General features: G+C 59.9%; 16 protein-coding genes across 16 annotated transcripts; 8 read left to right on the forward strand and 8 right to left on the reverse strand.

Annotated features, from left to right (window-relative positions):
• Positions 1-230: 230 nt before the first annotated feature.
• SDRG_12793 (hypothetical protein) lies at positions 231-1,727 on the forward strand. The gene has a single exon (XM_008618874.1). The coding sequence runs from the start codon at positions 247-249 to the stop codon at positions 1,654-1,656; it is 1,410 nt and encodes a 469-aa protein (XP_008617096.1). The 5' UTR covers positions 231-246; the 3' UTR covers positions 1,657-1,727.
• Positions 1,728-1,900: 173 nt separating this feature from the next.
• Positions 1,901-3,205, reverse strand: SDRG_12794 (hypothetical protein). Its single transcript, XM_008618875.1, has 3 exons — positions 3,161-3,205; positions 2,941-3,115; positions 1,901-2,889 (listed from the first exon to the last, which is right to left on the reverse strand). Exons 1-3 carry the CDS (start codon positions 3,196-3,198, stop codon positions 1,930-1,932), a joined length of 1,173 nt encoding a protein of 390 aa, XP_008617097.1. The 5' UTR covers positions 3,199-3,205; the 3' UTR covers positions 1,901-1,929.
• A 304-nt stretch (positions 3,206-3,509) lies between these two features.
• Positions 3,510-4,312, forward strand: SDRG_12795 (hypothetical protein). The gene has a single exon (XM_008618876.1). The coding sequence runs from the start codon at positions 3,740-3,742 to the stop codon at positions 4,274-4,276; it is 537 nt and encodes a 178-aa protein (XP_008617098.1). The 5' UTR covers positions 3,510-3,739; the 3' UTR covers positions 4,277-4,312.
• Positions 4,313-4,326: 14 nt separating this feature from the next.
• On the forward strand, positions 4,327-6,914 carry SDRG_12796 (hypothetical protein). The gene is made up of 11 exons (XM_008618877.1): positions 4,327-4,448; positions 4,493-4,540; positions 4,594-4,876; positions 4,927-5,062; positions 5,105-5,211; positions 5,254-5,539; positions 5,582-5,702; positions 5,747-5,925; positions 5,971-6,346; positions 6,391-6,517; positions 6,568-6,914. Exons 1-9 carry the CDS (start codon positions 4,336-4,338, stop codon positions 6,126-6,128), a joined length of 1,431 nt encoding a protein of 476 aa, XP_008617099.1. The 5' UTR covers positions 4,327-4,335; the 3' UTR covers positions 6,129-6,346; positions 6,391-6,517; positions 6,568-6,914.
• Positions 6,777-8,697, reverse strand: SDRG_12797 (hypothetical protein). The gene is made up of 4 exons (XM_008618878.1): positions 8,324-8,697; positions 8,046-8,275; positions 7,493-7,993; positions 6,777-7,441 (listed from the first exon to the last, which is right to left on the reverse strand). The coding sequence occupies exons 1-4, from the start codon at positions 8,654-8,656 to the stop codon at positions 6,844-6,846; spliced, it is 1,662 nt and encodes a 553-aa protein (XP_008617100.1). The 5' UTR covers positions 8,657-8,697; the 3' UTR covers positions 6,777-6,843.
• Positions 8,698-8,991: 294 nt separating this feature from the next.
• SDRG_12798 (hypothetical protein) lies at positions 8,992-11,778 on the reverse strand. The gene is made up of 8 exons (XM_008618879.1): positions 11,306-11,778; positions 11,117-11,261; positions 10,443-11,073; positions 10,214-10,396; positions 9,795-10,169; positions 9,571-9,748; positions 9,330-9,519; positions 8,992-9,286 (listed from the first exon to the last, which is right to left on the reverse strand). The coding sequence occupies exons 1-8, from the start codon at positions 11,720-11,722 to the stop codon at positions 9,177-9,179; spliced, it is 2,229 nt and encodes a 742-aa protein (XP_008617101.1). The 5' UTR covers positions 11,723-11,778; the 3' UTR covers positions 8,992-9,176.
• A 178-nt stretch (positions 11,779-11,956) lies between these two features.
• Positions 11,957-12,760, forward strand: SDRG_12799 (hypothetical protein). The gene has a single exon (XM_008618880.1). The coding sequence runs from the start codon at positions 12,193-12,195 to the stop codon at positions 12,673-12,675; it is 483 nt and encodes a 160-aa protein (XP_008617102.1). The 5' UTR covers positions 11,957-12,192; the 3' UTR covers positions 12,676-12,760.
• On the reverse strand, positions 12,684-13,896 carry SDRG_12800 (hypothetical protein). The gene is made up of 2 exons (XM_008618881.1): positions 13,487-13,896; positions 12,684-13,438 (listed from the first exon to the last, which is right to left on the reverse strand). Exons 1-2 carry the CDS (start codon positions 13,877-13,879, stop codon positions 12,713-12,715), a joined length of 1,119 nt encoding a protein of 372 aa, XP_008617103.1. The 5' UTR covers positions 13,880-13,896; the 3' UTR covers positions 12,684-12,712.
• Positions 13,897-14,139: 243 nt separating this feature from the next.
• SDRG_12801 (hypothetical protein) lies at positions 14,140-15,336 on the forward strand (the record flags this gene model as incomplete). Its single annotated transcript, XM_008618882.1, has 4 exons — positions 14,140-14,406; positions 14,460-14,910; positions 14,958-15,031; positions 15,076-15,336. The coding sequence occupies 4 exons, from the start codon at positions 14,140-14,142 to the stop codon at positions 15,250-15,252; spliced, it is 969 nt and encodes a 322-aa protein (XP_008617104.1). The 3' UTR covers positions 15,253-15,336.
• SDRG_12802 (hypothetical protein) lies at positions 15,271-16,803 on the reverse strand. Its single transcript, XM_008618883.1, has 6 exons — positions 16,610-16,803; positions 16,492-16,562; positions 16,344-16,441; positions 16,212-16,287; positions 15,464-16,167; positions 15,271-15,418 (listed from the first exon to the last, which is right to left on the reverse strand). The coding sequence occupies exons 1-6, from the start codon at positions 16,772-16,774 to the stop codon at positions 15,330-15,332; spliced, it is 1,203 nt and encodes a 400-aa protein (XP_008617105.1). The 5' UTR covers positions 16,775-16,803; the 3' UTR covers positions 15,271-15,329.
• A 441-nt stretch (positions 16,804-17,244) lies between these two features.
• SDRG_12803 (hypothetical protein) lies at positions 17,245-17,799 on the reverse strand (the record flags this gene model as incomplete). The annotated part of the gene is made up of 1 exon (XM_008618884.1): positions 17,245-17,799. The coding sequence occupies one exon, from the start codon at positions 17,797-17,799 to the stop codon at positions 17,245-17,247; it is 555 nt and encodes a 184-aa protein (XP_008617106.1).
• Positions 17,800-17,859: 60 nt separating this feature from the next.
• On the forward strand, positions 17,860-19,125 carry SDRG_12804 (hypothetical protein). Its single transcript, XM_008618885.1, has 6 exons — positions 17,860-18,023; positions 18,076-18,219; positions 18,272-18,349; positions 18,396-18,518; positions 18,565-18,795; positions 18,841-19,125. The coding sequence occupies exons 1-6, from the start codon at positions 17,892-17,894 to the stop codon at positions 19,033-19,035; spliced, it is 903 nt and encodes a 300-aa protein (XP_008617107.1). The 5' UTR covers positions 17,860-17,891; the 3' UTR covers positions 19,036-19,125.
• A 653-nt stretch (positions 19,126-19,778) lies between these two features.
• SDRG_12805 (hypothetical protein) lies at positions 19,779-21,511 on the forward strand. The gene has a single exon (XM_008618886.1). It carries the CDS (start codon positions 19,791-19,793, stop codon positions 21,429-21,431), a length of 1,641 nt encoding a protein of 546 aa, XP_008617108.1. The 5' UTR covers positions 19,779-19,790; the 3' UTR covers positions 21,432-21,511.
• On the reverse strand, positions 21,489-23,285 carry SDRG_12806 (hypothetical protein; the record flags this gene model as incomplete). Its single annotated transcript, XM_008618887.1, has 1 exon — positions 21,489-23,285. The coding sequence occupies one exon, from the start codon at positions 23,283-23,285 to the stop codon at positions 21,642-21,644; it is 1,644 nt and encodes a 547-aa protein (XP_008617109.1). The 3' UTR covers positions 21,489-21,641.
• Positions 23,286-23,762: 477 nt separating this feature from the next.
• Positions 23,763-25,406, forward strand: SDRG_12807 (hypothetical protein; the record flags this gene model as incomplete). The annotated part of the gene is made up of 1 exon (XM_008618888.1): positions 23,763-25,406. The coding sequence occupies one exon, from the start codon at positions 23,763-23,765 to the stop codon at positions 25,404-25,406; it is 1,644 nt and encodes a 547-aa protein (XP_008617110.1).
• Positions 25,407-25,538: 132 nt separating this feature from the next.
• SDRG_12808 (hypothetical protein) lies at positions 25,539-26,430 on the reverse strand. Its single transcript, XM_008618889.1, has one exon. It carries the CDS (start codon positions 26,349-26,351, stop codon positions 25,617-25,619), a length of 735 nt encoding a protein of 244 aa, XP_008617111.1. The 5' UTR covers positions 26,352-26,430; the 3' UTR covers positions 25,539-25,616.
• Between the last annotated feature and the right edge of the window lie 29 nt (positions 26,431-26,459).

Below are 26,459 nucleotides of genomic sequence, written 5' to 3' on the forward strand. Positions count from 1 at the left end.
GACCCAAACGAAGGAACTTGACGTCGCGGGAGAGAGACGTTATTGCAGCTCGGTGAAGTTGATTGTTTGCAGAGCTTCATTCATTTTTTCAAGCTGGTCGCCGCGAATGTTGGTCGTACCTGCCAAAACGAATATTACCCGTGCGAATGCATTCCTTGCCAGTATACCCATACAAAAATCAAGGTTTGGACCCTTCCACGCCCGTTAGGTCCTCTCAAATTGCATCTTTCCATTCTCCAATTCCCCATGTCCGAGTACGCGTACAGCAGCGAGGACGAGTACGACTACAACTCGGACGGCGACGACCTCGCGCAGGTCCCGGCCGCGCCCAGCGCCGAGTACACGGTCGTCAACACGGCCGACCTCCAGCGCGACCAGGACCTCCTCGTGGCCGAGGTCTCGGAGCTCCTCATGGTGTCGCCGGCGGTCGCGACCGTACTCCTCCGCTCGAACCAGTGGAGCAAGGAGGTGGTCCAGGACCGGTTCTACGAGCGCGAGACGCCCAAGGCCTTTCTCGAGGAAGTCGGGGCCCAACACCTCGACAACTACAAGATTGGCGCGCCGAAAGGCATCGTGTGCGAAGTCTGCCGCGACGACGTGCCGGGCCAGGACGTCATTGCGCTCGGCTGCGGCGCCATGTACTGCGTCGACTGCTGGAAAGGCTACTTGATGACCAAGCTCGAAGACGGGCCGTCGTGCCTCACAGCCACGTGCCTCGCGTACAAGTGCAACGAGCTCGTGCCGGACGCGCTTTTCCAGAAGCTCCTCGATGCGCCGAAGAAGAAGGAGCACGCCAAGTGGGCGCTCCGGTCCTTTGTCGATAAGAGCCAGAACATCAAGTGGTGCCCCGCGCCCGGGTGCCCGAACGCGATCAGTGGGTCGGGCGGCGACCTCTTTGTCGACTGCGCCTGTGGCTGCAAGTTTTGCCTCCGCTGCGGCGAAGAAGCCCACCCCGTCGTGACGTGCGACCAGCTCCGGATCTGGAAGGAAAAGTGCGCAAACGAGTCGGAGACGGCCAACTGGATGCTCGTCAACACGAAGAAGTGCCCGAACACCAAGTGCTCGGTGCGCATCGAGAAGAACCAGGGCTGCAACCACATGTCATGCAAGACGTGCCGCCACGAGTTTTGCTGGATCTGCATGGAGTCGTGGCAGTCGCATTTTTCCGGCGGCACGGCCAACTACAACTGCAACCGCTTCAACGCGACGGCGTCACAGGACTCGGACTTGTCACGGGCCAAGACAGAGCTCGAGCGCTACCTCTTTTACAGCACGCGGTACTTCAACCACGCCAAGGCCGAGACAATTTGCATCAAGGGCCGCGCGGACGCCGAGGCCAAGGTCGACGACCTCCAAGAAATGACAGTCGTCGACTTTCAGGCCGTGCTCAAGGCCATGGACCTTCTCATCAAGTGCCGGCGCATCCTCAAGTACACGTACGTGTACGGCTACTACCTCGACGGCAAGACGACGGCCGAGAAGCAGCTCTTCGAGTACCTCCAAGGCGAGGTCGAGTCGAACACGGAGGTGCTCACGGGCCTCACAGAGAAGCCGCTCGAGTCGATGGTCATTGCCGACATTATGAACTACACCAGCGTCACGGACAAGTTTATGACGCGCTTTGTCGAAGGCGTCGAAGAAGGTCTCTGTGGGTAATCCACGTCCCCACTCTATGTCCCCTCCACCTAATCTATCGCTTCTTTTATATACAAATCCGTTATTGCCCATCCCACCGAGTACAGTCCACATACGGGCTTGTCGACGCCACGGTTCGGATGCCTGCAGTAGGCAGTACTACCTCGTCACATGCGCAGCGAACGGCGCTAGTCCTCGTCACTGGCATGTACGCCGTCGCATTTCCTATCGAAGGTATCGCTTGCGGTGCTCGGACCTGTCGGCGTCGGTAGAGATAACGGAATTGTTGGTGCGTTAGAGACAGACGACCGACGTGATGTCCTTCATGAGGTTGTCCTGCTGCGCTCTCCACGCGTCAATGCTCTCTTGAAGGAACGCAGCGTTGGCTTGGAGCGGTCGATGGAACGCAGCCATGTTGGCTTGGTACACGGGCATCACGGGCGGGAATGGCATTCCGTCCGAACGCTTTGGCTTGGTGGACGACGCCTTCGCGGGCTTGGGTTGCTGCTGCTGCTTCTTGGCGACTTTGCCTTTTTGGTTCTCGACGAGCTCGGCGATCTGCTGCTGCACACGCTGACGAAAGATCTCGGCCAGCACCGTCTTGGTACTACTGCTCGGTGCATAGCCCGACTGCGGTTGCATCGCAGGCGGCGTTGCCATGACCATTGGTGGCGCCATTTCTCTCGCCGCCGTGAGCGGCCGCATCGGCGACATCATGTTCGCCCGAGGTAAAGTGGACGTCGTCGGCTCGACTGGTGGTGGGGCCAACGCAACGGGTGACGGCGCAGGTGGTGACAACGGAGCTGGCGTGGGCACGGTCGCTTCTACCGCCACGTTGGTCATGCGCAGCGATTTGCGATGCTTGGTGGGGGGCGACGGCGACCGCTCGGGCTGGGCGGCCTCTGTCTTGGCCTCGGCGACCTTGCGCTTACGAGGGCGCCCGCGCGAAGCTTCTTTCGCCACGTCAACCGTGCTCGCTTCCGCTTCGGCATCGTCTTCCGACGCACCGCTGTCCTTCTCGTGCGCAGTGTACTTGGGATTGATGGCAAAGAGGTGCGCCGCATTGATGTGGCTGCGCTTCATGCTCTTCTCGTCCTTCTTGGCGCTGGCGACGCGCGCGCCGTGCGGTGCGAATGCGGACTGCGCCACCCACGTGTCAAAGCGCTTGTGCCACCCGAGAAAATGCACGTGGACCTTTTGCGCGTCCACATCCACGTCAATGACCCGTGCTTCGCTCCACCGCCCCTTGTCATCCTAGATAGAGCAGACTCGCACTGGGCTCGAGCATGCTACAGATCGACGTACCCGCACGTCAGCGAGCATGCCCAGTGCCACGTATTTGGGTTCCCGCTCCTTGCGCGGCGACTTGACGTCGACCTTTTTGGCTCGTTTGGTTCGCACCGCGGGCTTGGCCGGCACGGTGGGCGGGCTCGCATGTCGCTTCGGCCGCGCCGCCGCCACCGCCGTTCGTCGCGTCATCCTACGTCATTGTCGTACGCAGGCTCTGTCGCAAGCGGCCACGTACCTCGTCCCGTCGCTCGAGGGCGATATCGTCGGCTGCATCTTCAAGCGTAAGAATAGGAAACTGATTGCGACGCTTCAGGTCCCAATCGTCCGGATACCAGGATTCTTCGAAGTCGACGTCCCCGATGCTATCGACACTCGAAGCTTTCACGCTCGTTTCTCCATAGCGTCCTACTACACTACAGCGAGTCTCGGTCGTTTGGCTCGATCGACGCTCTCTTCTACCCTCCCACCGACGCCTGCTTGAGGTGTGAGCTATCCTGCGCCGAGGATGGTTATCCGGATGGCAGCTCGGAGGTTTTCGATGATCTTTCGATGGATCTTTGCTTCTTCTATGGATCTGTGCTAGTCCGCGCCATGCACCTCGCGAAGACGCTGCCATGACGCTAGCCTCATCACCTAGAGCAGCTCGTCGATGGCACCTTGCAGCGTCCGCAGTGATGGTGGCGGCCGCCGTGCTGTGTGTGCAGGAGGCGCCTACTTCAACTTGACATCCGGAGCCGGATAATTTGAGCGTATCCGGTATGGCTGTTCTTGAGCGTCCATTTCCTGCATATCGCAGAGGCTGGTCGCGACCAAGATGATGGACAAGCTCAAGTGGCAGAAGCAGCGGCTGCTCGACGGCGAGCCGGGCTACAATGCGACGCCGGCGCAGCAAGATGACGCCTTGTCCTGCCCGTCGCTCAACCTCTCGTACAAGGAGCGACTCTTTGGCTGCCTTCTCTGCTTCCTCCTCGGCATGGTGCTCTCGCTGGGGTCGACCGTGCGCTTGGCGCAGCTCGTCCGTGGCCGGCCCGCGCCGTTTGCGATTTGCTACACACTCGGCAACGTCCTCTCGCTCTGCTGCACCATGTTCTTTGTCGGGCCCGTCGCGCAATGCAAGTCCATGTTTGATGCCAAGCGGCGCGTCTCGGCCGCGATCTATGTGGTCTTTATCGGCGTCACGCTCGCGCTCTGCTTCTCGCCGCACATACCGCATCGCGCCGGCCTCGTCTTGCTCTCGGTGCTCATCCAGTTTGGCGCGCTCTGGTGGTACACGCTCTCGTACATCCCGTACGCGCGCGCGGCCGTCGCCGGCGTCTTCAAGAAGTTTTGCTGTCAAGAGGACCAAGTGTAAACGTGTAAATATAGCGAGACTCGATGAGGACGTTGATCAGTTATTAATACGTCGCCATCATGGGCGATACCCGGCGGTGCTTTGCGCTCCTACTGCGGCAAGTCGAGCCCGACGATGTCTTTTCCGAGCTCCAGCGGCTCGACCACGACGATACGCGCTGCGTCAAAGCGCGGTACGCTCATCAACGCATGCTCGTGACGCTCGACGATGATACAGGCGCTTCATCAAGGTGCTGGACGGTCTCTTGGGCAACGACCACAGCGTGTACACGTCAATGCCATGTTGCTGTCGCCCTCGTGTCGACAATAATGGACTAGGGACTTGGCCGAGGTCGCGGATGCATTTGCTGCCAAGCACGACGAGGCGCTCGTCAACTATGTGGCCTTTTGCACGCAGCTCCAAGCCGCGATGGACGACGACCGCGACCATGAGGACGACGGCAAGAAGGCCGACTCGAGCAGCGCGTCCGAGCGCAATGCGACAACGTCCGAAGCGAGCTCGGCGCCGCGCCGCCACCGACGCAAGCGCAAGTCCAAGCCTGACATTACCAAGCGCGCGATCCGCGTCGACCCGCGCCTCGAGAAGCACCGCGTGCTCAAGGTATGTCGTGTGATCGCGAAGACATCATACTTATATTGATCGTGTACTAGAGCAGCATCCGCCACAAGGTGCTTCATGGCGCCAAGCACATGGCAACGTCCAAAGACGGCTTTGACGGCCTTCGCGACGTGCTCTGCCAGGCCGACGCGGACGGCAGTGGCCTTCTCTCAGAAGCCGCGTTTGTCGGTGCGTGCTCGTCTTGTAGGATGACGACGATGGTCGAGGTAGAGACGTTGCTAGAGCACATGAAGGCGCCATTGACCGCCAAGGAAATGGGGTACCTCACGACCAACCTCCGCCACCGCAAGCGGCCGAACGCTATCGACTACGAGCAGGTGCGGCGGTAGACGCACCTTTTCGCTAAGAGACGCGGGTAGATTGGTCTCTTTCTCTGCGTCGACAGCGAAGAAGAAGCGTCGACGTCCGGTGACGACAACGGCTTGCGTCGGCGGCAAAGCCTCGACGAACCGCACTTGGGCTCGGACATTTTGTCCGTAGAGCGCGACCTCCGCGCGCGTCTACTGCAGCGACTACCGCTCACGACAGAGAACGCGCTGGCGACGTGCAGCCATACGCGGCGGTCGATCTTTACCGGCGCTGAAAAATTTGTGGAAGCATGTGACGTCTTTGACCCGCTCTGCACGAATTCGCTCTCGGAAGAGGGTGCGTGGGACGCCTAATATTTGCCGCTGCATTCGTGTGTAGGGTATGCCAAGGCGCTCGACTACATCAACTTTAACGTATCGACCACGCAATTGCAAGCCATTTTGACCAAATTTCCCCGTGACACGCATTCGGGCGGCGTCAACTATGCTGTGTTTTTAGAGTACTTGTATATTTGCAGCGCGGGACTTCGACTCGATCGTGTAGGCGCTACGGACAGCAGTATGCGACTGTGAAGCAGCAAAAGCACATGAAGACGCTCTTGACGCGCTTGGCGACTGACCCGAGCCGCGATTTCGGGCCGACCCTACTGCATTTCAAGAAGCAGCTCGCGAAATGCGACAAGCGCGTCACGGGGGTGTGCGCCGGCGTCGTCACCAAGACAGGTTGTCCACATATTTTCGTGGAGAATGGGCCCAAGACGCCCGTAGACTTTGTCTCGGCGCTCACGACCCACGAGACGCACAAATGGCCGTCCAAGGAGGTGCAAATGCTCGTTCCGCTCTTTGCGGACGGCCCGCACGTTCAGTACCCGACCTTTCTCGCGTACAACTATTGGCGGACATGGACGGTGAGGAATACTGTATAGGATGGTGGAGGACTGCACGGCGACGGCGCCGAATGTGCCGTGTGGCTGTCGCCAGAGCGCACCATCGGCCACGAGCGCACTGGAGAGCCGTCTTCGGCGCTTCCTCGTCGACAAGACGCGCGGTACATCGGGCTACGACACGGCGCTGCATGCCTTCGAATCGGCCGACGCGCTACGGCATCCACAGACCGCTCCGACGGGGCTGCTTCACGAACAAGGTATTATTGAGTTTGCAGTTGAAGTTGACGCCGCGACGATGTAGATTTTTGCACTGTGCTGCGAACCATCGGCACGGGCTTGTCCCCTACGGACCGTGCACATCTCTTGCAGCTACTAGCAACGATTCACGCGCTCACACCAAACGGTGTGCTCTACCGCACGTTCCTTACGTAGCCCACTACTCTGTCTTGGAGAAAATAATGGCATGGAGACGGTGTAGATACCTCACAACCGAACACAACGTGTCGTCCGATGAAGGACATGCCAGAGACGTGCCGTCGCATTTGCGCAATATCTGCGTCGCCACGTACCTCTACGAGTACGCGACGGCCGACGAGCGCACCAACTTTGAAAAAGTGCTCTCGACGCTCTCGTCCCTGCAGGCGCCACGTCATTGCAACGTGATGACCAAGGACACGACCAACAACCTCGTCTTTGCCCTCGGCCCGCTTCTCAAGGTCAAGGTGCAGTTTTTTACCTAGTTTTTCTATATAAACTAGCACGAAAACGCGCGCGGTCGAGTCGCATCGTCGCTCTCGTCCACCTCGGTCTCCGACTGGCTCCGCGACCTATCATAGTCGGCTTCGTTCATACGCCGAGAGATGACGGGGCTAAAGAGCGTCGGAGTCGCCGTCCCGATCGAGAGCCGCGCCATCGCCGCGTTCTCTTCGCTACACGCTGGGCGGTCGCCACCATCTCGCATGGCTTTGCGGGCAGCACGGCGCCAATTGACCTTGTGGAGCGCACGCACAATTAGTACAAATTTGGCGAGTTCGCCGCAGATGCTGCCAAGCCAAAGCCCCGAGAGACCGAGGCCGATGGAAAGGCCGAGGAAATACGACATGGGGAACATGACGCCCCACGAGCCCGAGGCGGTGATGCAAAGGAGCGTCTTGGCCATCGACATGGCCTCGAGGACGCTGGCGAGCACGATATGGAGCCCCGAGAGCCCGACGGCCAAGCCGAAGAGCAGCATGTTGGACGCAATGAGGTCCGCGAGCGCGTCGTCGGGCGTGAAGAACGCAATGATCGGGCGCTGGCAGGCGTAGAAGAGGCCCGCCGAGCCAAACGCCGCGACGCCCCCGAGGACAAATCTACAAAAGTTGGTCGTAAGGAGGGAATGAAAGCAACAAGATCGTAGATACCCCACACGCATGGTGTGCTGCGCTGCGCGCGGATCGTTGGCGCCAAGAAAGTTGGCCACGCGCACTTGGGTCGGGAGGCCAAAGCCCCAGTAGATGCTGTAGACGAGGTTCCAAAGCGTGTACAAGACGCTGTTGGCCGCGAGGTTGAGCGGGCCGAGGGAGCCCGCGACGGCGGTCACGGCCGAGTAGATCCACTCGTCCATCGCGACGTTGAGTGTCATGGTGAACGAGAGCCATAAGAAGCGCTGGACGCGGTCGCGCCGTACGCACGCCCACGTCCACCCAAACCACGTCTCGGTATGGTGCTTGCGGTAGACGCACGCGTAAAGAACGAGCGCGACGGGTTGGAAGACATCCGCGACCAACTGAGCGAGCGGCGACCCGATAAAGCCGAGATCCCAGTGGTAGATGAAGAGGTAGTTGGCGCCAATGCAGAGCACGACGCTCATCGAGCTCACAACGGTGCCGGGCGTCACGATTTCTTGGGCTTGCAGGTATTGTCTACGGTGTATTTGACATGTATGGACATAGCGTACAAAGCGGTATGCGGTACCGTAGCGCGCAGTTGAAGCACTGCGGCCAGACGCTCAGAATCGAGTAGCGCGAAAACTGCGTGGCGAGCGCAAGGACGTTCGGGTCGTCGCTGATGTAGCACAAAATGTAGTCGACGTGGTAGAACGAAATGCACATCGGGATCGAGAGGAGCGAGAGAGAGACGACGCCGAGCTGGAACCAGATACCGACAAGCTCGTAGTTGCGCGCGCCGTACGCCTGGCCACAGAGCTAAACGCAAAGGCGTTATGAGATTCAAGAGAAAGGCCATCGACGCACCGTGCAGAGCGAGACGGAGAAGCCGTAGATGACGGTTTGGAGGCCCGAGACCCAAATGTTGGCGAGCGCGCTGGCCGCGAGCTCGGTCGAGCCCAAGTGGCCCAAGAAGGCGGCGGTGATTGCTGGCAAGAACGTGCGACAGAGCGTCGCGACGCTCACCTTCCACGCCATTTTCGAGATCGCGGCGGCTTCGGTCGCGTGCGTATTCACAAGGCGGCGCACCGAGCTATGGAGCGTGCTCGCCGGCGCCTCGAACGTCGCATAGTCTTCTATCGGGCGGCTTAGAAGGCGCGCATGTACATTGATCGGCGACGGCGGTGGGCTGGCTGCCATGCTGCGCGACTGGAACTGGGGCCATGGCGTGTATCTTGCGCGGATGGCCGTCCCGTTCAAGTACGTATCATTGGCACGTGCGTCGCTTCGAATTTATATACTTGATATTTGTATCTAAACTTCGATATCCGGTAAAGTGCGTATGGGCATGCCACCAATCAACGCGCAGCGTGATTCCCTACCCCTGGCAACAAGGTCCTATCTCCAAGCCCCGCGAACATTCAACGAGCGCAAGGACAACCCCACGACCAGGTAGAGACCCAGTCGAGAAAGCGGAGACCAGCGCAGTCTTGCTCATCGCCCGCGTTTGACCGATGACGCGGTGGACGCTACCATCCGGATATAAAGGTGCGGGGTCGTTGTGCTTCAAGTTGGAGCGTTGTGATTGGCGGCCAATATCCGGAAGATTCCGCAGCCCAAGCAGTTGACGTGCGCACACCACGTCGACTGGCGTGCGCGGAAGAGAAGCTTGCAATGCCACCTCTGCAGCGTCACAAGAGGCGCAAGATCTTATCGTGTCTTAGACCACGCGGCGGTTGCGCAACGAGTCGCTGCGTGGTTGGCCGCCCTCGTTCATCGTGCCGTTTATCGTGTTGCGCATCGCAGGCGGCATGACCGTGACCATCTCGGCTACAAAGAGCCTGTGAGATCTTATGGCGTGCAGTCCTCGTACCTTGCTCGACGCCGCGGAACTGCAGCTGGAGACGGCGGCCGCGGCCACGGGCGTAAATAACACCGATCGTGGCGAGGATCGCAATCGCCGCAATCACCAAGACGACCCAGAGCGTCGGTCCAAACGACGAGCTGATGCTGTTGCCGCCAGTCGTGCTGCGGACCGTCGTGCACCGCGGGCCACCCCAGACCTACGACCGCCATATGAGCGTCCGTCAGGGCCAAATTGCAAGGTATCGGACCGTGGGCGAGAGGCAGACGCAGCGGCCGTTGAGCTTGGTCTTGTCGCACGAGCCCGAGATGACTTGGACGCCACCGGTGGCGCTGAGCGGCAGCGTGCAGTCGTCGTTGGACGTGCAGGACGCGCCGCCGTCAACCATGATGACTGGGTTGTTGAGGTCCTCATAGTTGGCCAGGTTCCTACGCGCGAGCGGTTGGTTTGCGAAACAAAATGACGAGCTCGTACGAAGCAATGTACTCGGCCGTCGGGTGCGAGCGAGGGTCGCACCCGACCGACATGCCCGTGGCGCTTTGCCACACGCGAATGTAGTCGACCTTGAGGTACAGCGGGAACGCGTCGCAGATCTTGTTGATCTTGGCGTCATTGCCCGCGCCACGGCAGGGCTGGCCCGGGTTGGGCGGCGTCGTGCCCCAGCTCGTCGAGAGCGCCGTGTTGAAAATCATGTACATGGGCTCCTCGATCATCATCTTCTTCGGGTTGATCTTCGCCTTGTCCGTGTTGGCCGGGTCTTGCGGCGGGTCGGTGAGCGACGACGCCGAAATCTCAAAGATCGGGTTGCCCTCCACCATCCAGCGCACGTAGCCCGTGGTCCCCATGACCCTACGTCCAAGACTCCGTCCGAGTATCTGGCACATCGGTCCTACCATTCGAGCTGGTACTTGAGAAACGACGTGTACGCGGTCAGCTGGATCGGCCAGTTGGCCGAGATCGCATCGAGCTGGTAGTTGAACGACGGAATCGCATTGCCGTTCGAGTTGCCGCCCCAGAGCGGCTGCCCGCAGCGCGGATCCGTGTTGAACGGGTCGCACAAATACGCACCATTGTAGCTACACTGCGCATGAGCCCACGGCCACCTCTAAATGATGGACAGACCCGTTGATGACGGGCATGCACGTGCCGTCGTCGTTGATGCCCCAGTAGTGCGACCCCTTGTCGTCAACGAGACCGAGGTAGCCGTTGACGTCGTTGGAGGCCGGACACGTGTCGATCGTGCACGCATTTTGCGTGATCCCGGCCGTGAGCGACGCGTTAATGGTGGCGGCCGCCTGTTTCTTGGTCGCCAGCGGTGTGCAGAGCCGGGACGGCGCATACTTGAGCCCTTGGTACCACGTGCGGTAGCCGCGGGTCGTGGCCATGGACGACGGCACGTCCGGGAGGTTGGCGCCCACGGTTTTGCAGGTCTGCGTGTAGATGCAGGCGCCGTTCTCACCGGTCGGCGGCACCACGCGAAACTTAGACGGCATGCCCGGCGAGATCTGGATCGACGACGAAATGTCGCTGCCGCCGCCTTCGAGGATGTCGATTTCGGGCGCGCCGCGGCCTTGGTTGGGGTTGAGGCCAAAGCCCGGGTTCGAGTTGCAGGCCGAGATGGCTTGGTTCTTCCGCGAGTCGTCGTCGCAAACGTCGTAGGACCACGGCCACATGCGCGTCGTCGACGCCGTGAAGAGCGCGCGACCCAAGTTGCCCAACAGCCACACGCCGGGCCACGTCGGGTAATAGAAGCCTAGACAGAGATGAGAAGAGAGAAGTGGTGAGTGCGAGCATACCGCCCGTGACGCGGCCTTTCGGGTCGCTCAAGTCGGGGTTGCCAGACGCGGCCGTGACGACGCCCGGTTGCTGGACGTTGACTTCGATGAAACCACCTTGCATGCAAAACTTGTTCCAGGACTGGAGCATGCCACTGCGGTACCACTACGTAGATGCTGAGCGCGACAAGACGACAAGGCAAGTCGTACCATTTGACTTTGCTGGAACCCCGGCGGGTTCTTGTACATGTTGTACACGGTAAACTTGATGTCGTCGTGCATCGTCTTGATCTGCATGTAGCCACCGGTCGCATCGAGCTGCGTGCTCGTCATGTTGATCGAGTAGTACTCAAGCGCTGCGTTCACGCCGTCGGCGAGCTCCATCGCCGTCCAGAGATGGTCCTTGCCGGCGGAAAAGTCACGTCCCGGGCGGTTGAACTCGTCACTCATGACGAGGTTCCAAGTTTCGCCGCGCGACGTCGTGACCGTGGCGGCGCTCTTGGGCGTGTCGGCGTCGACCCATGTCCCGAGGCCGCTCTTGGCCGGGTACGTCGTATCTGCGCCCATGGCGCCGGTGCTAAGGAGGGCGGCCATGGCCATGGCCGCGAGGTGCGTCGTTGGCCTCATGGTTGTCCGCTTCGAGTGTGGCTGGCAATCGGACCAACCGCCTCAAAATCGAATTGGCGAATATTTCATGAAAATCTTTTTTCGCAGAAATAGTCGGCAATCGACTTCTAACAACTCCTATACCCTTGTTTCAAAGGAGTTTCACTTTGGCATATCTTGTTTTTTGTATGAAAGTGTCATACTTTGGTAACAAGATTGTGCAGTTTGTTTCTAGGGAACATTCAATGGCAAAGCCAGACCCTTGCCTCCGGCTCGCCACGCCTCTTCAAGGAGCTCGCACGGCTCGAGGTCCATCCCGCCATCCAACCGGCTACGAGCAGCAGCGTAGACCGAAGGTTTGGAGGGTCCAGCGTATCGTGACAAAGGTTGGATGCGTCCTCCAGTATCAAGGCAATCCGTCGCTCGTTGCTATCCCGGAGGAGACCACTTGTTTTGAAGGAATCGCCCGTCCGACGAGTTCCATCATTGTCATGCCAGCGCTGCTCGAAGTCGGGTTCTGGTGCAAGGACGAAGCGGACCTGCTAGACGGGCGGCCCCATCCGCGCACGCTCCAGGAACCTGTATGGTTTGCCGCGAACGCGGACCTTGCGGCGTCCGTCGTCGACTACCTTCGGACGCAAGGCTGCGTCGAGTCGTACGAGATGGGCTACAGCTTTTGTCGGCTCGGCGACGCCTGCCCGCCCAAGAGTATGGGCGCGTGCACGATGACCGATGGCGTCTACTGCTGGCCAGAAGGCTATGCGCACTACTTGGACGTGCATTGCGTGCGTCCACCGCAGGACCTTGTTGACCACATCCTCGCCCAGCCGCGGACGTTGCCGCCATCGCGCCTCGATCTCTGGGACCATGCCACCCACCAGCGCATATCGATGCCCCTCGCGATGCAGTCCATGGTGCTTGCCAACACGACGCTGACGGTGCGCGAAGAGACGCCGTCGTGTGCAGTCTCGTAAAAAATGACGTCGTCGTATCGTAGTCTTATTGTCAGTCTTATGTATCTTTAGTGCAAAAGTTTTGGTGCTGTCGCAGCGCGCGCTGCTCCTCAAATGTCTTTTCGCACATGCTGCATGTCCACTTGGCGACCGCAACCGGCTGCAGCGTCGACAGGTGGGCCGTGAGCGCGGTCGCGCTTGGAAACAACTCCATACAAATCGGGCACTGCGCCGCCTCTTTGGTTTCCGTCAACGTCGGCGCGTGGCCGTACCAGTCGGGGCTAATGCGACTGTCCTTGCCGTGCTTGGCGAGAAGATGTTGCTGGAGCGCCTCGGCGTCCTGGAACTCGCGGCCATTGCAGTGCGAGCAGCGAAAATCGTCGGCGTCGGCCTTGCCGCGCTTGCGCTTCTTGATGCACAGCTCGTGCACCATGCGCAAATGTGTCTTTAAGCCCTGAGCGGTGGCAAAGCGCTTGCCGCCACAGGCTGGATCGTCGCAGGCCACGCCGGCATCGCTTGATGGCAATGTCGTCGGCGTCGTCGTCGTTGCCACCGGCGTCGTGCCGTCGCGTCGCCGGCCAAAGCCAAAGATCGTACTTTGCTGTTCGAGCTTCTCACCGTGCAAGAGGATGCGATGGAAACTCTTATCGCTCTGGTGGCGCTTGCGCTGGTAGCCTCTCGGCTCGGTCCACAGCTCATTTTTGCAGCAGACGAGGTCGAGCGCGTCTGCGCGCTTGAGGATCTCCCAGCGCTTGGGCTGGTCACGCGCCAACGTCACAAACACCTATGTACACTCAGCGTGAGGCGCGTATATGGGAGGGTGGTCGTGTACCTTGCCACCCGGTCGAAGCACGCGCAGCGCCGCGTGGAAGAAATGCGAGAGGAGGCGCCGGTGCCGGTGGACGTCTTCGACGCCCGAGTGCGGATGGTTGAAGACAATACGGTCAAAGTGACTGGCCTCGTCGTTTTCAAAGGCTGCGAGGTTCGTCGCGTCGACATCGTGCAGCACGGTCGCCGAGACGGCGGCCGAGCCAGCGCCAAGGGCGTCAAGGTTGCTGCGTACCATGGCATACTTGTCCTCAAGCGCCGAGAGCGAGTCAAAGGTGGACGCCGTGAGCTCTATCGTTGGCGTATCAACGTCCAGGTCACGCCAGTTCTCTGGGTCGAGCAAGCAGCGCGAGTACGAGAGGTCGCCGTCGCCGACGGTCAAGACCCGGCAACCCATCAAGGCCAACAAATGAGCGAACTGCAAGTGCAATCGATGTATTCCGAAATAGTGTTATATGGTCCGACCTGGCACCTTCAAGAGACAACAGCGATAAGAAGGCGCAAAGGTGACTCAAGGCTACGCCTGCGGTGTATCTTGGACATGCAATCGACAGCGCCGAGTCAGCGATGTCATGAAGACTGATGGGCGTCGACTGTTCCAACGCGAGGTCATTCTAGATATCACACTATACATTATACACACTAAAACAAGGTCGCATGGGCTGTATCACAAATAAAATGCTGTCACGGCTCGTGCACCTGCAGCGGCCCGCGCTGGCGGGGCGGGCGACGCTACGTCGCCTCCCACCGCGCGTCCACCAACGCGTCGTCACCCGCCATCATGTCCAAGCGGACGGCAGCGTCGCTGGCCTCGGCTTTGTCGGCCTTGGCCTCGCGGTCACAGCCGTCACGACGTCGAAGATGAGCCTTCTCGACTTTCTCGAAGATAGCGTACATCTCGTCGCGGGCAAGATGCGCCAAGCCGTACGTCCTCGCTTCATGAAACATGCCATACTAATGCATGCTCTACCTCGTAGTATGGCGATGAGAACCGACGCATCCTCGTCCAGCTCCTCGGTGCAAACGCGATGGTGTTTGGGCTCTGGAACGTCTCGCACCGGAGCCCGCGCCTCGCGCGCTTCATGTGGCACCACTTTGCGTGCTCGTACAACGGCGTCGTGCACGAGCGGCGCCTGCACACGCTGCTCACAAGTGCGTTCAGCCACATCACGCTGACGCACTTTGGCATCAACATGTACATGCTCTGGCACTTTGGCTCGGCGATTCTGCCGCCGGTCGACACGCCCGAGAACGGCTACGTGGCCACGCTCACGAACGGCACGTGGTTCGAGTCGGTCTCGAGGCCGTTCGGGTACCACCCGCCGCGCACGCTCACTGCGACCGAGTTTGGCAGCGTATACTTTTCCTCTGCGATTGCGTCGTCCGTGCTCAGCGCCGTCGTGTCGGGTGCCATGGGCTCGCCCCTTCGTACTCTAGCCGTCTCTGGCTATGGCTAAACCATCTATTCTGTCTAGTCTACTCGATCGGTGCCAGCGGAGCGGTCTTCGGTATCCTCACCTCGTACTGCGTGCTGCGCCCCAACCAAGAGGTGCATACCGCCATGCAGTTTGTATGTGACGATATGCGTTGTAGCTCTACTTGTACGGTATGCTGCCCCTCACGGCGTCCGACTTGCTCAAGGTGTCGGTCGGTGTCAACGCGGTCGGCTCGATCTTGCAGCATGCCAAGCAGGCGGTGATCGCGCCGGGCATTGATTTTGTCGGCCACCTCGGCGGCCAAGGCACGGCCTATGTGCTCACACTCAAGTAGTCGTCACGGAAGACCAAGTAGCCGAGCAATGGGTGGTGATCTATTAAACTTGGTCGGATATCCTACTGCGCTCCTTCTTACATGATGCACGCCTGCTTGAAGACCTTGACGGGCACGTTCTTGGTCATAAGGCGCAAGAACGAGACCTCCGTGGGCGTCAAGTCCTCTACACAACGCATCGTGAGACAATGACACGAGTATAAAAGTATACTCTTCCAAAAGTTGATGCTGCGGAGGTACGCGATGAGCTGGTCGAGCTCTTCGTGCGAGTACGGGTGCATGACCTTGCGCAGGCGTTTGCAGTCGACCTGGTGTGTAAACTTGAAGGCCGACGGAAAGTTCTTGGTCGTCGCCGCGACAAAGAGCCCGTTCGCGAGCGACCGGTCCTCGCGGTGGCCCGTCTCGTCGACGTCGGCGAGCGCGTGGATGAACGAGATGTCGCGCGGCGCCACGTTGTGGCCTTCGTAGCCAAAGACCGTCTTTTCGAAAAGCGTGTTGTACTCGTCGATCGCGATGAGCACCGGGAACTTGGTCACCTTGGCGAGCTCGGCGCGGAGGTCGACGAGCGCGGCGCACGAGAGCAAGTCGTCCTTCAAGCCGTTCTCGGCCATGTCGAGCAGCGTGAGCGACGCCTTGTCGTACTCGGACGTGCTCTTCGGCTTCTTCTCAAACGTGTGCGGGTAGTACTTGTCACCATAGTCGGCCGAGAGCGAGAGCTCGGCGAGCTGGTGGCCGTGGCTCTGGATGAGCTGCTTGAGCACGTCCATGGCCACGACATCAATGTCGTACTTGCCCTGGATGTGCGCCGACTTGGTCACGTACGGCGCGTCGTAGCACCACGCGCGGACGTGGGGCGCAAAGAGCACGATCCAGCCGTTCTCGCGGGCAAAGTTGACGATCTGGAGCAAAGCCACGCTACGGAGGCTTAGCACACGCGCGTCGCTCGACGGTAGATGTACCTCTTGCCCGTGCCACGCTCGCCGTCAAGGACAAAGGCCTTCTCGGGCCAGTGGGCCGGCCAGTTGTTGGGAAAGTCTAGGATCGCCCATGGCGTGAGCCGTGCATTCCTGCAACGCGTGCGGGCGTCGTACCCTTCATGACCGAGAGGATGTCCAAGGTCGGCTTGCGGAGCATAAACTGCTTCTGCGGCTCCGTGAGCTCGAAATACTCCTTGATGCGCTTGGGCATGCTACAAGCGCGATCATGGAGCTCGTCCATCAGAATGTGCTGCACTCGTACCCTTCGGGAAAGTTGTTCTTGATCTGGGCATCCGAGAGCTCAAAAAACTTGAGCAAGTCCTCCTTCTCGACCTACATATATGCATGCATGAGCGCTGGCGAGCGCAGCGTCGCCAAACCTGCGAGATCGGGTGGGCCGCCGAGATGGCCTTGACGCCGGCGGGGGCGGCCTCGGTCGCTTCCGCAGCCACGGGCGCCTCCGTCGAGAAGGCCGCCAAGCGCGAGGCCTGGACGAAGCGCAGGCGCGACGCGCGGGGAATCAATTTCGCTGCCGTCGAGAGCATGATGGACCAAGAGCTAAACTCGACCAACCAAACGCCCAGCCCAGTCCATCCGGACGGGATCCGGATACACGTTAGCCATCCGGCGTCCGGTTGTCGTATTGGTGGCGTTCGTTTAGTCATACACTATTCGTCTTTTTGGAATGCATCATTGCGCAGAAGGTCTGCGATCGCAGCGTATTTCGACGGTAACAAGACGCCGCACCGCGACTGCATCGGTTGTCGGTGTATCGAGGTGATGTGCGCCGATACGATTCCAGGCCATTCCAGGCGGTTGTTTCGAGTGAAAGCAAGCGAAGTCGGGCTGTCGATAACACTAAATACAGTCGTACTTAACAAGAATATATCGTACTTAGCAGGTCTGCCCGTTGTTGCAAATCGGTGGATCTTTGCCGCCATGCCACGCTGCCGGCCACGAGGCTGTGCATGCTGCAGTACCTTACCGTGCAGAAACACGCAAGATGATTACGAGTTTAAGCTGTTGTGTGGAGGTGCACGGGCGTGGCTGTGGGCAGAGCCGGGCGGTCGCCACGGTCCTCGACCAAGTAGTACTGGGTCGCACCAGCGTCTTCGTAGATGCGCTGGACGAGCAGCGCATAGCGAGAGTCGTCGCATGCTTTGGCCGTGAGTATACGCACGCACGGGTCAAACTGCAGCGCGGCGGTGGCCATAATGGCATTCGAGGCGACAGACGCGGCCTTGGCAAGGTCGTCGGCGTTGGCGAGCGACATGAGACGCCAGCCCGAGCTGCAGGAAGGCAGCTTGATAGAGTGCCAGAGCGCGTCGTCGTGGGCAGCGCGGCGGCACACCGTGTCGAGCTTGAGGCCAAAGGGCATGAACGCCAGTGGCAGGAGTCCGTTGTCGCAGTGCAGGCCCGCTGCGCACGAGCCGGCCGTGCCGCACCAGCCACCGCACGCCTGGCCTTCCAAGCGGTTCGTCGGCGCCTTCGAGACGAGCTTTGGGTCGCACTCGTACGCGGCGACGATGGCCGCCGAGAGCACAAACGTGGCAGGGCCATAGCGCACCATACTTCGAATGGGAGGAATATCTCTCTCTGTTGGAGTCCATGTCGCATGAAAATATCGATTTTGGGGGGTTGTCGCATCGACACGAACAATCGATGCAGGCGGTCGTGCGACGACTGCGCCGCCCGAGTGGCCTCCGTCGCCTCTGCAGCCAGCATGCGGCGCCGCCCAAGGACAGCGCCAAGTTTGACGCGCAGGCGCTCATCTCGCGCCACAAGGCGTCCTTTGTACGTCATCGCCTCTTGCTTTTGCCATGGCTCATGGACTGGAATGCTACAGAACAAATGGGGCTTGGTCACGATCGGGCTCGGCGGGCTCTGCCTCGTTGCGTTCGCACCAGAGCTCAAGAACAGCATGAGCAAGACGACGGCTGAGGTTGCGAGCGAGACGCTCCAGAACGAGATGCTCCAGATTCAAACCCAAGTATGTACCCATCCGCCTGCCCATCGCTATTCGCTGCATCTCGCTTGCATAGGAACTCGCCTCGCAGATCGTCCAGACGGTGCTCAACGACCCCAAGGTGCTGCATCAAGCGTCGCAGTTTATCAAAAATGTACGCCAACGCGAAAAGATATGGCACTGGAGATGCGCTGTGGTAGCTCTCGGAGACGGAGACGACGCAGAAAGCGCTCGTCGTCCTCACAAGCAACGTCTTGAACAACCCGCAGACAATGGCGCAAGTCACAAAGCTCTCCAAGCAGCTGCTGCTCAACCTCATGCAGGTACAGCATTGGATCCTCGGTAGAGCACCCAACGAACATGGTGCAGGACCCAGGGACCATGCGTCAGTTTGTCAACTTGATCAAGAATGCCATCATCGACCCCGCGACGCGCGAGAGTGTCATCTCGCTTCTCGAGACGCTCATGCAAGACGAGCGCACGAAGGAGCGCTTGACCAAGCTCGTGGCGCACACGTTTGTGCAGGAGCCGGTCAAGCGCAGCGTGACGAGCACGATCACGTCTTCGCTCCACGGCGTCATGAGCAACCCCGACATCCAAGTACGAGCACGCATAATGAACGTCCTCAAACTGCGCTTGTCGTAGGACCACGCCAAGCAGTTCATTGGCGGCGTCGTCCGCGACGAGACGGTGCAGTCACAGAGCGGCGACGCGCTTTGGAACACGATGACGTACGTCTTGACGCCGCGATGGGTCTCGTGGTTCTGGCACGGCGAAGACGGTGCGACGCCATCGAGCGACACGACGCCGGCGACCCACGAGCCGCACCTCAAGTCGTAACAATGCCCCGGGATGGTCCTCGCAGTCTTGAAGACAGACATCAATGCGCCCAAAGAAACGAGTTAAAGCGTCCTCCTCTGTCCTACTTGATCTCTGCCGTGTCCTACGCTTGACGACGGCGTGTGCTACTCCTGCCCCATGTCCCGTGGGAGCGGGCCCTCGATGGGAGGACGCCTGTTGGTCGCGAGCCGCCCAGTTGAATCTGGGCAAGCAGCAGGCCTGCGCGTTCCACAGCCTCATTATTCGACTTGGGTGACCGCAGCTCAAAGGACCCAAGAGGTCGCCACCCAAGCGCACGACCGTTCGCTTTAGGGTAGGGACGTGTTGACTTGGTATGCTACTTGCTCGAGGAAGCGTCTCATGGAAGCAACCAGTCCGTCGAGCATGGGAGCACCCAAGCTTATCCCCACCCAGCGTTGCCACGTACTAGAACCCAGAAGGTATAGAAAGGTGGCGTTCAAGTTTCTATGTCTGAGTATTGGCATGTCGACGGAAATACGCGGCTGAGAGGCGGCGACGGCGTGCGCAGTAATGGTCGTCCGCATCCTCCTCCGTGGTCGTCTCGTGTAGAGAGCCGCCGCCGACACCCAGTTGGCTGAGCGCAACCATGGGTCAATATGGCGCAACCCATTCCCTTGCTGCAAGTCCACGACAAGATCACCCTTGCGACAAGTCGCGCGCGTCCATGAGAAGCACCTAAAAAAACACGCTCATCCTCGACGACGACGACATTGCTACATTGCCTCATTTGCAACATGGCCGACAAGCTCGCAACACCGTTTGAGCACCGCGACCCGTCCAGCACGGTCAACGAAGACGCGTACGTTGCGATTCGCAAGTCGCCCAAGGACGATGGAACTGGCCTCAACGAACCCCGTGCGAGTACATCATGGCGCGCGTCCCGCCGCAGCACGTCGCGTGTCCGCCTCAGTCGTCTCGAGAGCATGATGCACGAAGAGCACGCCGCGGCCTTGATCCCGATGCCGATTCTGTACGTGACGATCGCGGTCGCGCTCATGGGGTCGTTCCAATTCGGCTGGCTCCTCTCGCAGCTCAACTACCGTCCGTTCAACGTCGACTGCGCGAAGAACCCGATCCCGGACAAGGCGTGCATCATGTTTCCCGGCCACTCGGGCAACGAGTGGACGATGGCCGTCACGGCGTGGATCGTCGGTGGTGCGATCGGCGCCATGACCAGCGGGTACCCCGCCGACAAGTTTGGTCGCCAGCGCACGCTCTTTTTGATTGCCATCACGATGATCATCGGTGGTGTCCTCGAGACGGTCTCGAGCGAGATCTACCTCTTCTCGTTTGGCCGCGTCGTCTCGGGTATCGCGTCCGGCGCCGCCATCAACGTCTCCAACGTGCTCATTTCCGAGATCTCGCCCACGCAGATGCGCGGCATGTTCTCGACCGGGCTTCAGGTCGGCGTCGCGTTCGGGTCGTTGGCCGTGACCACGGTCCACTACTTTGTCGGGTACGGCAGCGGCTGGCGCATCCTTGTCGGGTTCCCGATCGTGCTGGGCATTGCGCAGATCCTCCTGATCCCGCTCACGACGAAAAGCCCGGTGTGGCTCGTCACGCACGGCCAGAACGACTTGGCGCTCAAGGAGCTCAAGCGCTTGTATCGCCCGTGCAACACGGAGGCGATTTTGAACGCGATGATTGCGGCCCACGAAGAAGAAGTCAAGGAGACCGAGGGCGTCAACGCGTGGGCGGCGCTCTTCTCCAAAAAATACCGCAAGCAGCTCATCATTGGCATGGTGCTCTGCTCGGCGCAGCAGCTCTGCGGTATCAACGCCGTCATGTACTACTCGTCGTCCATCTTCTTCAGCGCCGGCGTGACCGACCCGCGCGTCGGCAACACGATCGTCAACGTCGTGCGCACGACCATGATCTTGGTGGCCGCGCGCATCATGGACAAGTTCAAGCGCCGCACTTTGCTGCTCAGCTTCATGACGCTCATGGCGATCGCGTCCGTGGGCATCATCATCTCGCTCTTGGTGTCGAGTCCGATCCTCTCGGTGCTCGCGACCGGTCTCTACGTCGGCGCGTTCTGTCTCTCAATCGGCCCGATGGCGTGGATGGTCACGGGCGAAATCTTCCCCGACTTTCTTCACGCCAACTCGGGCGCGATTGGCACCATGTGCACGTGGGTCGGCAACTTCCTCGTCGGCGTCTTCTACCCGACGATCTCCAAGGACAACAGCCTCGGCAACTACGCGTTCTTCATCTTCGTCGCCTTCCTCATCGCGTACGTCATCTTTATCTACTTCGTCGTGCCCGAGACGGCGCACAAGACGTTCGACGAGATCCAAAAGGAGTTTGACATCGAGCCGACGCACAAGGACGTCGACGACGAAGAGGCGCCCAAGCAAGACCCGTGGGCCTCGTAAGCTGTGCTTGCTAGAATATGTTATCAACACGACTCTACCTATTTCCAAGAGTGACGTGTCAAGGGATATATATTTTACGGCTGTTAGATATCTTAGGTTGGACGTTCTTCGTCCAAATAGCCATATTGTAAAATGTGCGTATGGACGCTATTCGTCCATAACGCAGTGTGGAGGCTCGGGCTGATGGATCGGACTCGATGGAATCTTGGCTCACGAGTCGTCGGCAAGGCGTTCGTAGAAGAGGACGTAGGCGCGCTGGGCAAAGACGGTGCGAGCCGACACGACCGAGACAAGGGCGTCGTTCATACAAAGCCAGTCGTTGGACCGGCGCACGTACGCGACGTAGTGGCCGCCGAAGACCGAGGTACCGCGGTGACCGACCAGACCCACAAGGCGGTAGGTACTTGCACCCAGCGCCAACATCTCGTTTACGACCACACGACGGGCGTCCTGCACGTTGTAGTTGGTTGCGCTGAGCGTGAGGACGAGCACGGGCGGCGCGAGGAGGATCGTCCAGTGCTGCTTGGACGTGCCAAAGATGTGGCAGTTGTCGCATGTCCGCGTGAGTGTCTTCGTTGCGAACGAGGCGAGACCAGCAGCGACCGACGTCGTCTCTTCAGCGATCGAAATGTCCCGGTAGGCATCCGACGTCTCGGACTGTAGGCCGCAGTGGGGACAGGTACTTGTCGCTGTCCAGTACGAGCCGAACACATCCTCGGGAATCGTTGAAGCGACCTCAAGATCCGAGACGAGCCACGCGAGGTAGTCGCTCGCATCTTGCTGCGTCGAAGCCGAATGGAAATGCGGCACCAAAGCTTCTTGGTCGCTGCGGTACGAAGCAGCGTCGTTTGCCAGGATACCAGAGACCACGCGTGTGAGAGCATTGACCGTGCTAGACTCGCTTTGCTGTGACAGCAGCGCGTCGACCAGTGGCGGCGCGTGCGCGAGGCACTGCAAGGTGGCATTCATGTAGCACGTGTTGCCGAGGTTGGCGAGGCCTGCGTGGCTCGCATCGAGTTGTACCGGCGACCGTGATACCGTGGACAAAGGCGTTGGGGCAGCCTTGGTCGTGGCTGCTCCGTCGTGTGGCTCATTCTCGGCGGCAACCTTTGGGATGAGTGGAGCGGCCGTTGGGGTCATTGTTGCCGGAGCAGTGTGGACTACATTGTCTTCACTGGGCGAGGCCAGTGGCTCGGCGTCCAGAGCGATGGGAATCGCAGCCGCCGGTGGCATCATCGTATCGATGGGAGCCGATGCGCAGAGCAAGGCAGCTTCGAGATGCTGCACCTTGCTTGCATACTCGGCCAAAGCGACGTGTGCGGCCCGGAGCTCTTCTTGGAGACGACGATTCTCGTCTTCAAGCGCAACAATCACCGGCTGGCAGCTGCACGCGAGGACGGGTGTCTCCGTGGTCGCCACCGCAGCAAGCGGTTCGTGTGTTGGCGCCACGGGCCGAGATACCACCAGCGACGAGCGCGCAGGTCGGATGGGTGCTGGCGAAGGCGAAGACGACGGCTTGGTCGCGCTGGTCGTAGCAGGTGCGAGGACCTTGGGTTCGCGTGGTGCTGGACGAGACACTGGCTTGGACAGAAGCGTTGGCTTGACCGGACGTGTCGACTTGATCGATGGCGCCGGCTTGACGGTTGTACACTTTGTAGCAACCGGCGCTGTCGTTGGTTTGGCAGGAACACGCTTCGTGACGGGGGCACGCGTGGGCGTCGCGAGAGCAACCTTGGCCTTGCGGCGCATCTCGGCGCGGTGGAGATGCGGGAATTCGGCTTGGAACTTGGCGTCGGCGGCCGCGGCGCGCGCGGCGGCGACGTCCTGGAGGTGGTTGGCGTTGAAGCGGTGCATGGTGTTGATATCGGTGGTAGTACTCGTCAAAGTGAAAGTGACTGCGATTCAAACTTGCACGCTTGCCGCACAAAGGCGCATTGCTCGCAAGCTTTTACTGCGCCCCTGTCGCTTTCATAAGACGTTTTTACCAAGTTGAACATCGATCGTATTGTGTCTGCACGGGGCTATGCATGGACCGCAAACGCTCACAGGGTGCGGGTATCCCATTGATGCATAAAATGCTATGGGCTGCTCAAAGTATTACCTCGAAGAAACAGAAAATGTACGACTGGGATAAGCTAGCAATGCTATCGAACGCTCAGGTGCCCTGTGTGCAAAATCGGATTGCTCGATGTTCAACTTGGTAAAAACGTCTTATGAAAGCGACAGGGGCGCAGTAAAAGCTTGCGAGCAATGCGCCTTTGTGCGGCAAGCGTGCAAGTTTGAAGCGCAGTCACTTTCACTTTGACGAGTACTACCACCGATATCAACACCATGCACCGCTTCAACGCCAACCACCTCCAGGACGTCGCCGCCGCGCGCGCCGCGGCCGCCGACGCCAAGTTCCAAGCCGAATTCCCGCATCTCCACCGCGCCGAGATGCGCCGCAAGGCCAAGGTTGCTCTCGCGACGCCCACGCGTGCCCCCGTCACGAAGCGTGTTCCTGCCAAACCAACGACAGCGCCGGTTGCTACAAAGCATACAACCGTCAAGCCGACGCCATCGATCAAATCGACACGTCCGGTCAAGCCAACGCTTCTGTCCAAGCCAGTGTCTCGTCCAGCACCACGCAAACCCAAGGTCCTCGCACCTGCTACGACCAGCGCGACCAAGCCGTCGTCTTCGCCTTCGCCAGCACCCATCCGACCTGCGCGCTCGTCACTGGTGGTATCTCGGCCCGTGGCGCCAACACACGAACCGCTTGCTGCGGTGGCGACCACGGAGACACCCGTCCTCGCGTGCAGCTGCCAGCCGGTGATTGTTGCGCTTGAAGACGAGAATCGTCGTCTCCAAGAAGAGCTCCGGGCCGCACACGTCGCTTTGGCCGAGTATGCAAGCAAGGTACAACATCTCGAAGCTGCCTTGCTCTGCGCATCGGCTCCCATCGATACGATGATGCCACCGGCGGCTGCGATTCCCATCGCTCTGGACGCCGAGCCACTGGCCTCGCCCAGTGAAGACAATGCAGTCGACACTGCTCCGGCAACAATGACCCCAACGGCCGCTCCACTCATCCCAAAGGTTGCCGCCGAGAATGAGCCACACGACGGAGCAGCCACGACCAAGGCTGCCCCAACGCCTTTGTCCACGGTATCACGGTCGCCGATACAACTCGATGCGAGCCACGCAGGCCTCGCCAACCTCGGCAACACGTGCTACATGAATGCCACCTTGCAGTGCCTCGCGCACGCGCCGCCACTGGTCGACGCGCTGCTGTCACAGCAAAGCGAGTCCACCACGGTCAATGCTCTCACACGCGTGGTCTCTGGCATCCTGGCAAACGACGCTGCTTCGTACCGCAGCGACCAAGAAGCTTTGGTGCCGCATTTCCATTCGGCTTCGACGCAGCAAGATGCGAGCGACTACCTCGCGTGGCTCGTCTCGGATCTTGAGGTCACTTCAACAATCCCCGAGGATGTGTTCGGCTCGTACTGGACAGCGACAAGTACCTGTCCCCACTGCGGCCTACAGTCCGAGACGTCGGATGCCTACCGGGACATTTCGATCGCTGAAGAGACGACGTCGGTCGCTGCTGGTCTCGCCTCGTTCGCAACGAAGACACTCACGCGGACATGCGACAACTGCCACATCTTTGGCACGTCCAAGCAGCACTGGACGATCCTCCTCGCGCCGCCCGTGCTCGTCCTCACGCTCAGCGCAACCAACTACAACGTACAGGACGCCCGTCGTGTGGTCGTAAACGAGATGTTGGCGCTGGGTGCAAGTACCTACCGCCTTGTGGGTCTGGTCGGTCACCGCGGTACCTCGGTCTTCGGTGGCCACTACGTCGCGTACGTGCGCCGGTCCAACGACTGGCTTTGTATGAACGACGCCCTTGTCTCGGTCGTGTCGGCTCGCACCGTCTTTGCCCAGCGCGCCTACGTCCTCTTCTACGAACGCCTTGCCGACGACTCGTGAGCCAAGATTCCATCGAGTCCGATCCATCAGCCCGAGCCTCCACACTGCGTTATGGACGAATAGCGTCCATACGCACATTTTACAATATGGCTATTTGGACGAAGAACGTCCAACCTAAGATATCTAACAGCCGCAAAATAGATATCCCTCGACACATCACTCTTGGAAATAGGTAGAGTCGTGTTGATAACATATTCTAGCAAGCACAGCTTACGAGGCCCACGGGTCTTGCTTGGGCGCCTCTTCGTCGTCGACGTCCTTGTGCGTCGGCTCGATGTCAAACTCCTTTTGGATCTCGTCGAACGTCTTGTGCGCCGTCTCGGGCACGACAAAGTAGATAAAGATAACGTACGCGATGAGGAAGGCGACGAAGATGAAGAACGCGTAGTTGCCGAGGCTGTTGTCCTTGGAAATCGTCGGGTAGAAGACGCCGACGAGGAAGTTGCCGACCCACGTGCACATCGTGCCAATCGCGCCCGAGTTGGCGTGAAGAAAGTCGGGGAAGATTTCGCCCGTGACCATCCACGCCATCGGGCCGATCGAGAGACAGAACGCGCCGACGTAGAGACCGGTCGCGAGCACCGAGAGGATCGGACTCGACACCAAGAGCGAGATGATGATGCCCACGGACGCGATCGCCATGAGCGTCATGAAGCTGAGCAGCAAAGTGCGGCGCTTGAACTTGTCCATGATGCGCGCGGCCACCAAGATCATGGTCGTGCGCACGACGTTGACGATCGTGTTGCCGACGCGCGGGTCGGTCACGCCGGCGCTGAAGAAGATGGACGACGAGTAGTACATGACGGCGTTGATACCGCAGAGCTGCTGCGCCGAGCAGAGCACCATGCCAATGATGAGCTGCTTGCGATACTTCTTCGAGAAGAGCGCCGCCCACGCGTTGACACCCTCGGTCTCCTTGACTTCTTCTTCGTGGGCCGCAATCATCGCGTTCAAAATCGCCTCCGTGTTGCACGGCCGATACAAGCGCTTGAGCTCCTTGAGCGCCAAGTCGTTCTGGCCGTGCGTGACGAGCCACACCGGGCTTTTCGTCGT

The sequence above is a fragment of the Saprolegnia diclina genome, assembly GCF_000281045.1.
Source record: "Saprolegnia diclina VS20 unplaced genomic scaffold supercont1.52, whole genome shotgun sequence".
In the NCBI taxonomy this organism is placed as follows: Eukaryota; Oomycota; class Saprolegniomycetes; order Saprolegniales; family Saprolegniaceae; genus Saprolegnia; species Saprolegnia diclina.